Source organism: Haliotis asinina, chromosome 9 (genome assembly GCF_037392515.1).
Source record: "Haliotis asinina isolate JCU_RB_2024 chromosome 9, JCU_Hal_asi_v2, whole genome shotgun sequence".
NCBI classification, from domain to species: Eukaryota; Metazoa; Mollusca; class Gastropoda; order Lepetellida; family Haliotidae; genus Haliotis; species Haliotis asinina.
Window position 1 is genome coordinate 17732964 of NC_090288.1, and position 18089 is coordinate 17751052.

Below are 18089 nucleotides of genomic sequence, written 5' to 3' on the forward strand. Positions count from 1 at the left end.
TGAAAATGTCTGTCAGACTGTCCATGCAACTGATTCTTGGCAATTACATCCCATATGAGTCCAAGGTGTACACCGTCACGATGTGCTGTTTTCTCGAGCATGTTCATTTCGGAATATATTCGTTTCTTCAAACAGGCTTTAATATGGTCCATACATGTACCTGGAACAATGACAGACTCTCGAGAGCTTCCTTGGTGTTTGGATAAATTATCAGATTCAGCCTGCTATGACATTCTTTGGTCCTGCAATGTGGCATGCCTTCATGAAGATGTTCATCTTGTCAATGGTGCTGTACAGGTGAAATTGTAACTGATGAAACTGTGAGCTGTAACAAACTTGGTGACCTAGTTGATCACTGCTGTCATTTCCTGGAGATTGATGTCTGATCTTGTCTCAACCACTTCACCGAAACTACTTCTTGTCGAGGTGAACTTAGAGAGATGCATCTACATATAGATGAACATTGCAATCAGGCTCTGTTAGTAGGTTTTCCCCCAAGACTCAAGACATTGTCTCTGTGAGTCCGCCAAAGCAGATATGGCTCGAGAGGATCTGGTAGAACAAATGGGTCAGTGTTGTTCAGGTGATCAATGACAAGTCTCTGAAATGGGCGTAACTGTAACCTCCCCTGCAAGTCATGTCTTGGGCTGACGTCTGTAGACCAAGTAAACACTGCCAACACTGAAGCATCAACGGAGAAAGCATTGCTTGTGGTATCATGCCTTGAATCTTAGCTTATCAATCTTCCGGTACTATGATGTCATTCTGTTTGCAGAATACTCTTTGCCGCCGAAGTGCTCCCATCAACTGATTACTCATGTAATCATATGACTGAGGTAGAATCAACAATGTGCACACTTTATCTGTAATGAAGATGTTGTTAACGGGATGTTGTTAACGGAATCTTGGCAATATGCAGTGATGATGCATCAATCTTCGACTTGAAATCACCCATGATCCATGATGCATTGTTATTGATGGCAGTCTGTCCTCAACTTACACAAGCAGCATGTGTATCGGTGGCTCAGTGGAAGCACGCAAAAAAACGTCATCGCATAGTACTCATGTATTAAGACTGCTTCCTTAGCAGTTGTGTCTGTTCTTCCAATTTTTATTCTTTATTGAAAATAATGCAGTTGCCATCATATATTATGTCATGAGGTTTCAACACTTCCTTAACACTGTTACTGGGTGACTGTAAAAACCAGTCTCATTGAAGCAACATAAAATCCTCATGGAGAACCAAACTGTAACGCACAAAAAGGTTTCGTAGAGTTGGTATCTTCACCACAACGACTATACATCGAAGACTGTTAGTCTCATCTCAGGCTAGTGACTGTCCTCTTGATCTCTGTACACACCATACAGGAACAATGTAAATGAAAAGGATCTGTATGTAGCTGCAATCTTACGAAGCTGACACCATCTTCTTCATGCAGAATAACTTTATGTAATCTGTCTGCCATAGACGAACATGGCATTTGCAACAGCCTGTGTGTTGAGGATCAAACTTTGATGTTTCCTTGGACGTTATCTGACATTGTTAGTTTCATATGTGCACCTCTTCTGTCAGCCACACATTGATCCGACAAAGCAAACATCCATGTTGTAACATGCTTCATGAACATGTCTGGGAGGAAGTTCTACGATGTGGGTCAAAACCTGACATGGTATAATGGAAGCATTTCGAGGACGCTAACATGCTGTCTACACATTCCTGAAGCTGCAATTTCAAGGTATGTTCCTCAATGACTTGGAAATTTGTGGAACGTACAAATATGTGACGTGCCTTCATGGAACCTGCATATGTAAAACTTGCTGCATTCATGGAACCTGCGTTCCTGGCTTCCTCCAGACTTCTAACAGTTCAGACGACTAACGAAATGTGGACCTTCATTCGGGTCTTCCTCTCCGAGAGATCATGGGTGATGGCATTAATGGGTGACGGCTGCAGGTGAACGATCTTGATACTGTAACAGAACGGCCAAGGACTAGTCAAAGTACTAGTAGACAAACTACACAAATATAATGGATGCTGCCACCAGTCACAAAATGTGACAAAATAAATACCAGAGTTCGGAGACGAAGTTCAGTGAAAATATATCACAAGGACCTAACATACAAAGAATGAAGAAACTGGCGGTATGCAGAAGGATCACACAACAAGTAGATAAAGTTCCAATAATGATTTTATTTAATGAGCACTAAACTGAAAATACACGATCTCGAAACTGTCACCTGGACTGTCATCAGGACTGGATATCTTGCTTGTCAACCCGTATCTTCGTGGTTGTAGAAGTCTTGTATTGCTGTATGGCAGTCTTGACTGAGACTCATGGCTGTTAAATGAATTAAACTGTACAATAAACTTTGAAACTGGAAAGTGAATGAACTTGCAGCAACTGGAACTGGATCCAGACAATGTAAACAACGTATTCCAGCAGTCACGTGATCCAGAATGAATGACAAGGAGGCCACACCTCCAACAGCTGTCAAAATGTGATACAAGAATGAATAAGGCTAAATCCCACTTATAACTTGCATTGAAAAGCGTATGTCTCAGCTGCAGACGATTCCAATAATCCCCTGTGTAAGAGAAGTGTGCTTGAGAAGTCAAATTTGCCGCCCCGACTTTAACCTTGACAGCTCTATTTATAGGTGACATAAGGTCACATGACTTGCAAACATGACGTCAGGGAATTCAAGATGATGACTGTAAACATGACTGATGTTACTTGTGCCGTACCTGATACTGTAGCTTGGAAGCTGACTACACAAAAGGTAGGTCATCTTAATTAGATACAGCAAAAGGCTGGTATCTTGGCTGGAATCACTGTCATGGCTGAAAAATTGATTATCTCGGCACTTGAAGCCAAGAATAGACATGAATTTTTGTTACAATATATTTCCGTCAAAGAGCGTGAAATTCTTCACGCGGGTTGGTCTTGTGATGAGTAGTCTCGATGATAATCCCTGCGCACATGGTCATGACCATCCTCAAGGTCCAATGGTGATGACAAACAATGTCTGCGGCGTCTGTATGGGTCTTGGAAGTGACCTGTTCCATGTCTGTACGGAGAAATCCTGTGGCAACAAGTCTGGTACCTGCATGAGGAGGATCAGGGGCTCATAAAAAATGTCTGCTTCGTCTGGATGGACGATCTCTGAAGAGAATGACTTCTGTGATGAACCATGATGGGAGCTTGACAAAGTCTTCAAAGACGATGGGCTAGGGATGACGACATCTCGGTAGGTGACAATCTCTAATGGGTGGAGACGGAGTCCGTCACTGTAGCAGAGGACTGCCTCCAGGAGCCACTAGACGATCCACCAAAATGATGAATATCAGCAGCAGTTAACACACGATTACTAGTGCTTTTATCAGTGTTTTTACCTGACATAACTTGGCTATGCCTTCTAATATGATCCTTTGCACACCTTAGAACAACAAAAACACAACTATTGAACTCTGCAATAACCAGATACAGACCAAAAACTGGATACAGCTGATATTTGAATGATATATGGTCAAAAAGTAAAAGCATGCTGAGTCGTATCGGGACACAGGTGCCCTCACATTCGTTGTCTAGGCCGATGAAGGAGAGTGTGACAAGCATGGCCAGTCATGTGACCGATTTGTGACCCCATGCACGGGCTAAAGGGAGGATACTAAAGGGTGAGTGTTGATTTTACGTCCTCTTCAATGAAGGATACTTCAAGTGTTCTAGTATGTTCAAATAGAAGGAGACAAGCATAATAAGCATGAGTCAGGATACAGAAAAAATAGGCCTTTTAATGGTATCATGCATATCCCTAACATTGTTACTGAAGAAGCAAGAGACAGGTGTCTTCTAACTGGTACAGCATATTAACATAGGCATTGCTAATATACCACATACTGGCAATGTCTTTTGAGTCCAGAGTAAATTCCTCATCACTGTCATCAGATTCTCCAAGAAATGCAGCAATAGACTCAGGATCACAATCATCTTTTTCCACCTGATCTGAGTAAACAGACAATGGCAACCAAGCATCTATAAACAATATACAGAGGGTCATTAAAACAGCTACATCTCTGTGACCTGTGGTCAGTAATATTCCAGCTGTATCCTCAACACCTGTTGGCAATTATTTTACAGTTTTCTCTTGATGGCCTGTTTCAGTAATCTTTCACCCCCAAAATCTGATGCAAGTTACATTACAACTGCATCTCAGTGACCTGTGGTCTCCAATAATACAGCGTTATCTTTATGACCTATGGTCTATGATATTACATGATATAGATTTTGATGGTTGATCGTCAACAATACAGTCTAAGTACTCTCCACCTCTGAGTCTAACAAAACCTAGTAGAAGGTTGCGTCAGGTAACCTTTGAGCAACCAATGACAGTCCAATCAAATGCGAGACGATTAAATAGATTGGAGGGACTTTCAATAAAAATTCAGGTCACCGACATAGATCTCTCCACAAACAAAAATCAGCATATAACACAGTTATTTGACCTGCAGTATATACGCTTTGGGGTTTCTGTTGACATGATTACCATTAGCTAATATTTCCGCAAGGTAACATCCTTGAATATTGTCAAAAACACTGTTTTCAGCAACTGTTTACTCACCGTTGTCATAGCTGCACGTACGCCGAGTGCATCAGCCGGAATCGATCATGCGCTTAATAGCATTCGGAATCATTTGGGTATGAACCTTTGCGAGATAAAAAGTTCATAAGGGATGTGCGAATGTGCACTTTCACGATTTGGTAAGCTGTGTTCTGATTGGTCAGTCTCAAAGTTTACCTGGAGCGACCTCTCATAAGGTTTTGTTAGACTCAGTGTGTAACGAAAAGTAAGGAGGATAAGTTTACTTAGACTGGGCAACAGTATTACCATGATTACAGGATTATGGTGAGAGTGGAAGCAGAATTGAGTCATCATGACTCCCTGGTGTCATGAGAGGGAGTCACAGACATGTTTTGGGGAGTTATTTCAGTATGAAACTTTCATTAACTGTGAGTGTTTAATAATGATAAAATACAAGGTAAAGCAGGTCAGGTATTGAATGAGTAGTAACCAGTTAACTGGCAAACAATAAACTAAGTAGTTTTAAAACAACAGAAACTTACAAGATTATCTTAACTTAGGGTCCAGCAGCATTGCGGCAACAACGACTCAAGCTTTTAGATTCACTGCATATATGAGACCATTTGTGTGTCAAATATGCAGGTTTTCTGCGTCAGGGAAAACACTGATTGGCTGAGCGGGTTAGGCGACTGACTTTGTGTGCTGGCAATTAGGTGCCTGACTCTGGGGATGTGGGTTCGAATCCTGAATGGGTCTCAACCCAACATAAGAACAGAATTTGTACTTTAATAAGAAAGAGTAATCCTAAACAGATTTGTTTGACCTAGACCATGTAGAAAATGATCAAGCAGATGCTGACAAAAATACTCCTGTCTTGGAGGGATTCTACTATTAGTGACTAATATCTACACTTCAGTATGACCACTGGGAAATTTCTACTGTTTTCCAAATGTTTTCATTTTGATGTCATACTACATGACATTTAAGAATCAGCTACAACATCTCCATAACGACCACTTACTCATATCAGAAGCAGGAGCAGCGCTAGGGAGTACTACTTCACATGAATCTTCTTCAAGAGTTGCAGCCCGAGTCTTGGCATCAGCATCCATCTCTTCTGTCATAACAGTCTTGTTGCTTCCCCTTGTCATACCTTCTCCTGGCTCTTCACCACTGCCAAAAGCCTCATTGGAATCCTCATCAAGAAATGCCACCAGCTCATCCAAATCACAATCATCTAGGAAAAGATATAATGAGCAAAGCTCAGTTACAGGACTCACAACCTGTCCAGGGTATTCAAAGCAGGGATGGAAATAATTCTTGAATTGCTAATGTACCGGTACAGTGGCACTTGTAAAATCACTTGCCCTCATAATTTTTCCACTATACCAACTATACCAGCCGATTCTCTTGTTGATTATTTAAATAAACAACATAATTAACAATGGAAAGTCAACTGGACACCGGTACAGCATGATATACAAATTAGTTTGCCCAACAGAAAAAATCACTAGACTGGGACGTCAGGCAATGGGTTATTGCCACCCCTGCAAAGACGTTATCTTGGTCATACTTTACCATGATTACTTTCATTAGTGAAGTAAAATGCAGCTTTGATGCCAAACTTAAATGGAAACTGTGATGACTTGCAATTATTCAGTAATTTATGGAAAATGTTCATAATCCAGTCTGAAAGTTCAGACACTGTTTCTGAGTGTCAACCAGGCATTAAACTTTGTTTCGAAACCGTGACTCTGGTGAACAAACACGGACAAAATCTTGATATTGCTCATATTTGAATATTTCAATGTTCTCATTTTTGTAACATCTAAAATACTGGAAATTTTCAGTTCCAGTTAGGAATTCTCACTTTGATTGTTGCACACTTGGGGTAGAATATCTAACCACTGAGCTGGTCTCAATGAACCTCCTAGCAACAATGTTTGGTTATCAGCTATCAGATAAAGTGAACAGAAAGTGAACCAAGGACTAGAGGTCTTCAATGTGGAATGACTTACCTGCCATAATTCCTGATCTTGGTCCTTCTGTTTTGTGGCGCAAGTCTTGCAAAGAAAACAGTGGCTTTCTTTTGCTAAAAAAAAAAAACATTGCAAACTGAAAGTTTCACATAAGCATATTAATCAGAATATGGAAAGAGTTCCTTCCGTTCCCCCATATTCTTTCTTCCACAGATTAACATAGGTCACACTAAGTGGATTAACCCTATACAGTATACTTAATTTTGTGGCTTTTATAGTTGTTTTCTTTTTTTCAGTCCTCTGGTAATTGTTGTGTTTGGTTTTGTGAATAATGCTAGTACTTATAAATTTACAAATATTACTTGGGATTGGGGAACTGGGGGGAACTCTTACCCAGAATATAAACACACATATTTCTGCTAGTGCTAACCGTCTTATTTCAGAAACAATATTGAGATCGATATATATCAAGACGTAATGGGTTTTCAATCAGATAACGATAAAACATTTCGTGAACGAAAAATAAATACAACATTTTAATATCATTCAGCCTACCTTCAGACAAGATGAAGTTTTTTTCATAAACTATTATATTCCCATGCATATCACGCATTTTCTATCGTTAAGCAATCGATCATTTTGTTAGCTGAATATTTTTAGCAATTTTGTGATAGTGCCACATGCTCCTTGTATCAGAAACTCTCACTATACAGTCAAACATTTCAGATTGAAGAGATAATAAAGAATTTCCCTTTCTAATTTGCTCTAAAACAGTTTTAACTGTAGCTGGCAACAAAACACCTGTGTAAATAGATTTCCCATGCCATTTATCATGGTGTGTACCACATGAGATAGAAAGACATGAGATTCCCTGTCCAGCTACCCCATTTCGTCATTATGTAGAGCCTAATAATTACACTACCGGTATCTGGCCTTTTTGCGTTTATAGCCTTCATGAGGCAAAATGATTTAAACGGCACTAGTATCTACTTGGAAATGATTTTTGCACTTCAATTTCGATTTTATGTAATCAATTTTGCCATTTTGCGAGCCATGAAAATACATCCAGCAGCATGGTCATATGACTAGTAACGTGAACTTGTAAGGTAGTACGTAAACCATGCAGGCGAAACATGAATGGCATCTTTGCAGTAAAGATTTATGATTTTTTATGCATTTGATTATGAGGTAGATGAATGAATGATTCCCTAGTTAAAATAAATCTTTCGTTTTTTTTACTGTTGTTGACGCATAAACTTAGATTCATAGTATATTTATTTCCCACCAATAGCGGGGATTGCGTTGTTGACATGCAGGATGCTTCTCATGGATTTTCCCGCATTATCACGCTATAAATGGGAATCATAATGGCCGATCGAAAACATATGACGATTGGAAACGTATGACGTTGCAATATATATCCCAAAGCAAGCTAAATTCGACGTTCTGGTGATTTCGACGATTGCATTGCTAGCGCTATTTCGAAGAAGTACGTGCACGATCGGAGTGCACAAACAGTTTCACCGGTAGGCAGATGTCCGGTTCCTGTCGTGAGACGTTTCATTGACAATTGAAATCAAGAAATTAAGTTATGTAAAGAGCAAATAAACAACAATATTATTTAGCCTCGATCGTTAATACCACCTCAGATGCAAAATCAATTGCCTGTATAACAAAAAATAGCGAGTAAAATTCAACAAGATCAGTCGTCTGCTAGTGACAGGTTATGTATGAAACAGGAAGCCACGTGATCAAAACACTCTCTCGCAGTGCGGAGGGAAAAGTATGGCTCACCGTCGAAAACACATACAAAAATACACGGATGTGACAAGCGACTGCAGTTTCGCCGATACGATGTTATAAATGCTTTTTTTTGTTGGAAACACATGATACTTTTTTGTGAAATAGATGAATATACGTTTCTCACTCAAGGTTAGCAAAATCAAAACTTAAAATGATATTAAAGATAAAAATAACGTTTTTGTCTTATACCGTAGAAAACCCCTAACACTGTATATTTATACAGTACACTTTAAATGTTTAAAGTTAAGCAAACCTTCAGATCCTATGACAAATAGTATAGGTGTGATCAGACTTGCAAACGACAATCTGCATATGGTGAAATCAAGAAATCCGTTGGACCATCAAATCACGGAGGTATTTCTTTCACTTGTCAACGTTTTTGTTTCGTTGTTTCGTTTCTCGTTACTGCGAGTTCCGATGTTTAGTACTCCCGCCAGCACAAGTAAAGATGTCCGTGCTGTTAGTTTCGTAGACAGGATTGGAATATCTGAAACGAAACATGTATGTGGATAATTTAATATTTGTCAAAAGATGTCACGATGATGTGTTTCAAAAATTATTGCACACCGTCCTTTTGATAAATCAGACCTGGCCTATATGACTGTCGGTGTTGTTTTATTCTGAATCTAGAAGAAACTTATTTCGTTGTGTGTCAGTCAAAACAGAACAGTACCAAAACCGGTCAGTAGAGATGATTATCAACGGCCCAACTTTTGTTCCAAAACGGACCAACTTTTCTCAAGGCGGAGTTAGTGAGTGAGTTTAGTTTTACGCCGCACTCAATAATATTCCAGCTATATGTCGGAGATCTGTAAATAATCGATTCTGGACCAGACAATCCAATGAAGAATGAGCATCGATCTGCGCAAATGGGAACCGATGACATGCGTCAGCAATGTCAGTGAGTCTGACCACCCGATCCCCTTAGTCGCCTTTTACGTATATAGTGACCTGGTATGGCAAGCATGAATTTCTGAAGGCCTATTCTACTTTCTCAAGGCGGAAGAGTGTAAAATTTCAAAATGGATACTATGCTCTTATGATACATTTATACTTTTTACATGTAGTATTTTCATGAAAAAGTGGGTTTATCAGCTGAGTTACAAAAACAAACATCGATCTAAGGATTAACCGATAACACACTGATTGATTAATTACTTCTATCTTCTACAGCGGATTTGTCAAAAGGCAGTGTGTGTGGATGTACTAATCTATACTAACTACACCCTGTCGTAAAATGCGAGTGTAAAAACAACATCCTCCCTTCAAAGAATTAACCACCATTGCGCTGACTGATTATTGCTCATTATTGATTAACTACATTACTTAGAATGGTGGACACCACACAATTAGTTGCTAGGTGTGCTATCTCGGGTGACCAATGAGAGGTTTATCAGGTTTTCACCAATGTGAAAGACGTGAAACGATGTGTTACTTTTTCGCAAATTAGACTGTTGTAAGACACACGACACAGAGCAGGATTATTTACCAGCTGCAGATGAATGGAATATCGTTCTTTCATGTGGATATTGATGGATACATTCCTGAACAAGGTAGTAGCCTGACATTGTTGCTATAAAATTAGTCTTGTTTTACATTCAATATTTTCATTTTGTTTTAATTTATTTGTAGTAGCTTTCAGCAGAATCTATATGACAGAAAATACACACTAGATCGCGTATGTGTGTGAAATAGGATCCACATTGGCAATCTATACAATGTTTAAATGTTGCTGTCATGTTAGAAATTTACTATAAGTATAAGCAGACCGTGTGTTCTTTAATTAATTTTCAAAATTATACAAATATGACAATAAACTAATTAGGGTTATGAGATAAAATATACAGACGTACATTGGCTTCGTTATTTCTCCGTCCTAGTAGTTTTTTACCATTTCTACCACTGGTAACCTTCAAAGTGTTTCATTTGTTTTCAGTATACATTTGTAATGACTTCACCTTAGTCGATCAGTCAATAATTAAACTCTCAATTGCGCACACGGAGTAGGTCACGAACCAGTCACGAATTGTGGGATATCTTCCGGGTACTCAAGGGAGAAAAACAATAACAAAACGGATATTTCCCCGCATCAGTGCCCCTTTAATTAATGCCCCCTCTGTGCGTGCGTATGTTTCTGTGTGCGTATTAATCTAGAATGATAACTGTAACACATTTTGCCCATACTAAAACAGAAACCAAACTAATATTGACATTTGGAAATAATTTACTTGCAACCTGAGAGGAATACACACAGACGTGAAAATCAACAATGCTAAAAAGTAAAGTCACCATGATTATGCCACCGATCTAGCTGTCAGAGAAATTTGATGTAATAACTGTTGTGATTATGTGAGTGACTGGTGATAGTTTTACGGAAACTGTTACAAACATTCCAGCATATATCATTCCGGACGAGGGACTCCAGAAATGGCCATGGGATTCACGCATTGAATATTAGCAAAAGCGGTGTGAAACTAAACTCACCCACTCACTTGTAACACCACTGGCGACAACATCAGTTCCAGGTGCAACCACCCTCCTCATCCAGAAAAACCAAGTGTCGAATTCTCAGCTGTGGAATCATCTGCCATTCTTTATAGCGTATAACAGTGAGAAGCGTGTATATGAAGAAACTCATTTAAACATTGTAATGAAAAAGTGTATGTGTGCAGACTTGGTCTCGTCGCTATAGATGGTGGAAAGAATGTCGATCAAGGGCAAAACGGTAAAACCTCAACTCACTCATGCTGAAAGTTACTACCACACAAAATAATTCACTAGGGGGAAATTAATGTCGACACATTTTAGTATAGTTTCACCATTAAGCTGCCAACATGTTGAACATTTTGTCGGGCCATAGTCTCTATAATAAAGTGTATTATATCTTAACAAGTCAGAGAGAGTGACATATATTTACAAAATGATCCCATTAAAATTCTCCATGCCAGCCATTCGGGTCATAGTCTGTCGTATCAACCCTGAAGCAAATATATCCAAGAAAGCCCACGCAGAAAATGAAGAAAGTCTCAGGGCTCCATTTCATTATGATTGTTTTTCCTTTACTATAAACTTTTTTTCCAGTAAAATATGTTCATTTCAGAGACTAGTCGTTACTCTAGTCGGGCCAGTGACTGTGAAGATTTTCTAGCCCGACTAAATTTTTACAAGCCACGGGCGAGTTATTTCGCACTGCACCATCTAATTGTACACTGCACCATCTCAGAACACTACAGGACCCTTATATTATCCCCAAGGGACCTGTTGTAAGTCAAGGTAAAACCCTGGCACATGGAAGTGGGTCTCGCCATAGCTGTTTTCGCTGTGGGGAGTCCACGAGCAGTCAGATCTTGTTTTGTATTTGTACTTGTGGTCAAAGGGAAGTAGGGAGTTGCGGGAGTTTAGTTTCGCGTCACACTGAGCAAATTTCCAGCTATATGGCGGCGATCTGTAAATAATCTGAACAAGACAATCCAGTGATCAACAGCAGGAGCATCGATCTGCGCAACCGATGACATGTGTCAACCAAGTCATTGAGCCTGACAACCCAATCCTGTTAGTCGGCTCTTACGACATGCATAGTCGCCTTTTATGGCATGGGTTGCTGAAGACCTATTTTACCCTTCACTCGTCTCAAAGCGAAGTAGATCAATGAAGACAAGGGCAGTTGGGACACTTACAATAGCAATGTGAATGTCAGGGAATGTTCACGAGTATATAGATATGGAACTTGTTTTCGTTTGATCTGTCATGTCTTAATTACTGCAACACTGACCCATTTTGGAAACAGTTGCCCGTTTTGTTCAACCCGATTGGTCGTTTTTGGTGCAGGTCCGTTTTGACTAGTATCTATTTCATTCCAGGTCTTTTATATATTTTGGCATAACGCCCTTCTGCAGTATAGTTTATCTCGAGATAATACAAATAACCTCCCATCATGAATAAGCATGTCCTTTAAGACATAGCGTATTTGAAGCAGTTGTTATTATTGTACAAGTTCGAAACTAAAGAAGTAGTAATATTTTGTACTACAAGCCCTACAACAAACTATATGTGAGTTCCATTCATGAAGTATTCGAAGTATTGGTAGAATTAAATTGCCCAGTGCGTGCATTCATATATTAATGTACATTTTCGGAAAGTGAAAGAAAGACATTTGACCTGATTATGTTGCTTCATTTGTCACCTCACTGACGAGGTTATATCGTCTTTGTTGACAATTTATCAGGCAGGGCTACAACCGACTGCTGACCAGAAAGTCCGTCGTTCGAATCTCATCACGTTGTTCGGCTCTCGTAAAGTTTATCCTTGTTACACTCATAGAAGTTATTAAAGATAGGTTCCTACTCGACGTATCTTTTAAGAAGATATACTTTAACATATTGCTAAAACAGAGGGAATGGAAAGAAAGGCAGTGGTTTGAACAGAACGAAGGGGTTTGACGAGTGTGCCATGAATGCACCATTCTGAGTGCCAAGGATATGTCATTTTGAGTGTCACGAATATATCATTTTGAGTGCCAAAAATATATCATTATGGGTGTCAAGAATATATCACTTGAGTGCAATATACATACATTGATCAGTCCCACTTTGAACACGATTAGCCGTGGGACATATATTATGGTGCTCTTGAACGGAATAATCCGGAAATATCCGAGAGAGGGAACGTTGCAGACGCCATATTCGGCAATCGTAAACACAAGTAAATTCGTGTTTTTAAAGACCGTGACAGTCGTTAGTAAGATGTGATAGTCTTGTTCAAATGAGCAGTACGTATAAATTGCCACTTTTGAATAACATGCTGAATTTAACGCTAATTTGTAAGCTCAGTGTTAAGCTTAATATCACTTCACTTCCTATGTTGTTTACGTTTTTCACACTCCACGATAACGCCACTGATAAACAGTTCATACATTTGGAAAGGTATTTTTTGGTTTATACAAGGAATACTAATGAGTGGTTGTTGTCAGATTCTTGTAGAGGCGTTAGATTAAATAATGTAAAGCAACAACATCATGACATGTGATTTCTTCATTGTCAGGAGATGAAAACATTGATTTGAGTTATTCTGTTGTAATGATTGACAAGTCACCCAGTTTGAACGAAACCCAAATGTAGGTGTAATTTGTTTTCAAACAGACAGTGATTTAGAGGCAGATTCAATATTTGTTTTATCTAACTATTTAAGTAATTGTTTAACTGGTATTACATTTTGTTGGGTGAATTTATCCATTTTGAATTAGGTAACAGTGAAGGCAAGATACTCTGGCTTATGCTTTATGGATGACTTATTAGAATCAAGAACTTGTTATCCATAAAAGATCTTGCCTTACTGAAACTTGTTTATTTACTTTGGACTGTACCTTCCATTTTTAAACATTATAAATATGGTTTGGTCACCAAGGTTTACACAGCATTGCGTGAAACCAGAGAAAATCTGTAGGGTTTTCTTTGGATCTGGATGAGAAGAGATGCTGAAGGGGTCATCCTTTCAGTCAGCCCTTTCAAGTGAACAGGGATATTTATGAGACTGTGGGCACATTTTGGTGAATCCTTTTGACTTTGAGTTTCTAAGTTTGAAACAAGCAGTGAAAATTCCAAATTAAAATTGCAAATTTTGAAGTTACTCAAACTTCTTGTAAATAACCCTTTTGAGAAATTGAAGTTTTAACTAATCTGATCTTTCTTCTGAATTTTTCTGCCAAAGTCACTCGGTTTTGGAATTCAAGATAAATGGCTTGCAATGACTATTCATCTATAATAGTGTTTCCACCATCATTTCAAACTATCAATATAGTGTACCGACAGCTATAAATTGTCTCGGTACATTGGAGTTCAACCGAACTGTACTACAACCTGAACTTGATAGACTTTGGCTGCTTCTGAATGAAGGGATTTCCATTATCATTTTTTTCAGTGGTAACGAGACCCAAAAGTCTGATGATTTTATTGCTCAGTGTGTTTTTATGATTACCACCACTAGTCTAAAAACCAAGGAACAGCATATAATTTTTACCAGAACATTGTACTGACAGTGTTTGAGATTACTGATACAGAGCATATTTCATTTCATTGTTCGTCTATATTATACTTTCAAATTTAAGTCTTTGGGCAATGGCAATCATGTCTCCTGGGTAGGGGTTCTACATACTGCTACATGTTTGCATATTAGGGATTAAGTGATTTACTGATGCATCATGATACGTTTAGGTTTGATACAGTTATCATATTGTCGACTGGTGTATCAATTCAATGCGCTACACAACTTTTTGTTAAAACAGTCTTAGTTTATACATGCTAAAGTACTTATTCTGAGAAAAGTATGCAAGTGTGATAGGGTTACTTGCTTGTCTGTAACAATAGTGTTATTGTTAGACACAAATACCTTGAAATAAATCATTTTTAATCTTAATACTGTCTCATTCTTTCAAGGTGTATTGTCACAGCCCTAATATGCATGTACCTAACGCTATAATATGATGGATCAGGGCCCTGCATCTGTATACTGATGTAATGTGTCCTTAAATTAACAAATGAATTTGTTCAAAATTACAGGAGAATGATTCAGGATTACTCCATAACCGCAAAAAAGTTTAAGTTTTTAAAATTATTGTGTATCAAATTTTATTTGTGATCTGATCAGTTTCAGTATCCTGGCCTTTGTACCAAACCCTGCTGGTGAGGTTTGGAGTGAAATGATCAACAGAACATGAGGTGGAAAAAAGGATAATCTAACACACAGGAAGATGGATGCAAATGAAGGCAAACAAGATGAAGGATTAAAAAGCACCAAGAGTAATGGGGTTGGGAAAGATTGTAAGCGAGAAGATGTCGGCACCAAGGCTGGTCGTGACAGTAAAGATGTAGGGAAGGATGTGAGTGACAGGAGACGAGATGATTATCCATCCAAGGCTAGCAGCAGAGATGGAGGAAAAGATAGAGGGAGGATGGGAAATGGTGATCGAAGGAAGGATCCTCCCCACAAATCTGTGAGAAAGGGTGCAGGGGATGGACCTGGGGACTACAGAGATAGTCGAGACAGGTGAATGTTTTTGTTTTAACGATAAGGACCAGGGTATTTTTACACAGCAGGGTGGTTTGAGAGTGATGCACCAAGCAGTGGGGAGGTAAACCCATTGATCCCTGTTGATCTTGGACACTAATCTTTTCAAGAAATGTTATGAAATTTAAGCCAATTGCTATCCCCTGCAATATGCTTTACAGGGGGTATTAAAATGTGCTCCGTGCATCCATCCATGCACATGTATCTTTTGCAGAGCAGAACACTAAAACTGTTCAGTATTTCTTTACCAAACATGGCACATAGATGGAACTGGTGGTATACTGACTTCTTTTGGTAGTTTGGGTATTATGAACACTATATTTTTGGCATTTCTGTGGCAACAATTTTGACTATGAAATTGTGGTAGTGCTCTTTTCCGGAGCAGTAAAACTGTGCACCATTTCTTCACCAAACTTGACACATAGGTTGGTCAGGTGGTGTATTGGTGCTTTTTGGTAGTTTGGGAGTTCTGAATAAAATGTTTTTGGTGTTTCCATGGCAACAATTTGCCTTCGACTGAAATTCGTGGTAGTGCTTTTTGCCGGAGAAGAACCCTAAAACCGTTCATTACTTCTTCACCAAACTTGGCACATATGTAGTTCTGTGTAGTAATGGTGCCTTTTGGAAGTTTTGGTTTCCTGAATGAAATATTTTTTCCTTGTTACATGGTAGCAGGTTTGACTTAGACTGAAGTTGGTGGTGGTGCTCCTTTAGGGAGTAGAACTCTAAAACTGTGTATTATTTCTTCTCCAAACTTGACACATAGTTTCATCTTGTGGTGTACTGGTGCCTTTTGATAGTTTTGGAATTTGAATGAAATATTTTTTGTGTTTCCATGACAACAAGTTAGATATAGACTGAAAAGTTAAATTGGTGGTAGTGCTTTTTCCTGGAGGAGAACTGTGAAACCTTTCAATATTTCTACCACACACCTGGCACATAGATAGATCTGTTGGTGACCTGGTGCCTTTTGGTAGTTTTGGAATTCTGAATTAAATATATTTCTGCATTTCCATGGCAGTAAGTTTGACTTGGACTGAATTTGGTGGTAGTGCTCTTTTCCTGATGAGAGCTGTGAAACCTTTCAATATTTATTTCTAAAATTTGGCAGTTAGATAGATTGGTTGGTGTACTGGTGCCTTTTGGTAGGTTTGGCATTCTGAATACAATATATTCAATACTTTCCTTCCACTTTGCCTAAACATTTGACATCATCATAAACATATTAAGTAGTAGACGTATTCATGAAGAGTATTTTGCCATTGATGACTTTGTCTTCTTGTTACTGTAGGTATGATGACTACTATGATCGGAGAAGTTCAGGCCAAGGCAGACCACCACCAGACCGGGGTGACCGAAGGCAAGATTCAAGAAAAGGCAGCAATTTTGTGGGAAAACCAGATAAACTAGATAAAAAATCAAGGTACTTGATGCCATGATCAATCATCTGTTCATTTTTATGAAGCTTTAAATTTAACTTTATTTTTTGTAAGTAATAGAAGGTCCCAAGGGTTAAATTCTGTTTGCAGCCTCAAAGATCTGTGAGTTCGGTAAATTATTAGTGTTTTGCTTCAGTACACCAAACAATGGAAGCAAACCAAAGGACGTCAAAACTCCAGCCAAGATTGAGCAGGACAGAAAGGCTCAGAAAGAGAAAGAAGAAGAAGAGAAAAAGAAAAAGGAAGAAGAAAAGAGGAAGAATGAAGAAGAAAAAAAGAGGAAAGAAGAAGAGGAAAAACAGCTAGCTGAACAGAGGAGAGTGGAGGAAGAAGAGAGGAAGCTCAAGGAAGAAGAAGAGAGAAAGGTGAAATAATGTTCTTTTCTAATTTCATTCATTACAGTGTGGTAAGAATGGCAAATGTGTGGTAATGTGTTGAATCCCCAGTCCACCCTTGTCATTAAACACACATTAAAAACATTCATGTCCTGTTAATAACTCTTGGAGTGATAAATATGACCACTTTGTTTGACTGAATACCACCACGTTACTTATTATCTGTGTTTTGTATTTACATCCAACATTGTTCTTTGTATTCTTTTTCCTTGGGGTACTTTGAAGCTTTAAAATGTCTGTTTGCAATTCCTACAACTGTTGTTACTATATTTTTCATAAAAATATTTACAAAATAAAAAAACTTTTTTTCCGTCCAGTTGATCCGCTCCTACAGGGCTCCTTAGGAGCCCCAGGAGCCAAGAGCTGGTATCTCTGTGTGAAACTCGTACCTGATTTTTCACACTGTCATGCTTGTGTCAAGACATGTGCATGGGTTCAGAGTTCTTCCTACCTTGAATGACTGACTATGAGTGACAAAGAAGAAAATACTGTGTATGGTACCTTTCTCTATCGCAGGGGCAATAAGTGGATTTGAATGATTTGCTCTTGTGCATGTGTTAGCGCTGTGTATGGCTAGGTAATTCAGTGTTTGCACTTTTTTATTATGTATATGGATACTCTAGTCTTATGCATAGTATTTGCCAGTCTGTTGTATTGGTATGTTTGTACTTTTATTGTCGACGCCTCGTCCGTCCATCTGTAATAATTTTGTTTCCGGAGCATAACTCAAAAACTGTTCATTATTTTTCATAGAGATCGTCCTTGGGGCACATATATGCTTTTTCTGCTGCCGGAAAATGTCATGTGACAATAAAATATTGTACAATAAA

General features: G+C 38.7%; 2 protein-coding genes across 6 annotated transcripts in view; one reads left to right on the forward strand and one right to left on the reverse strand.

Moving 5' to 3' along the window:
• LOC137296581 (protein MCM10 homolog) overlaps nt 1-8850 on the reverse strand; it is a 57912-nt gene extending 49062 nt beyond the window's left edge. The window contains exons 1-4 of one of the 2 annotated variants that reach the window (XM_067828394.1): nt 8617-8850; nt 6600-6673; nt 5603-5818; nt 3900-4004 (exon numbers count right to left, since the gene is read on the reverse strand). In XM_067828394.1, the coding sequence (XP_067684495.1) occupies nt 3900-4004; nt 5603-5818; nt 6600-6606 (328 nt within the window). In that variant the 5' untranslated portion in view covers nt 6607-6673; nt 8617-8850. Of the gene's footprint in view, nt 1-3899; nt 4005-5602; nt 5819-6599; nt 6674-8225; nt 8326-8616 lie in introns of those variants that run through there. The other variant, XM_067828395.1, reaches the window with a different exon arrangement.
• Nucleotides 1-18089, forward strand: part of LOC137296579 (regulator of nonsense transcripts 2-like) — a 269128-nt gene that overhangs the window by 198363 nt on the left and 52676 nt on the right. For 2 of the 4 annotated variants that reach the window (XM_067828386.1, XM_067828382.1), the window contains exons 1-4: nt 13001-13131; nt 15006-15404; nt 16717-16848; nt 17001-17229. In XM_067828386.1, coding sequence (XP_067684487.1) covers nt 15109-15404; nt 16717-16848; nt 17001-17229 — 657 coding nt within the window. In that variant the 5' untranslated portion in view covers nt 13001-13131; nt 15006-15108. Of the gene's footprint in view, nt 1-13000; nt 13132-15005; nt 15405-16716; nt 16849-17000; nt 17230-18089 lie in introns of those variants that run through there. The other 2 variants (XM_067828384.1, XM_067828385.1) reach the window with 2 other exon arrangements.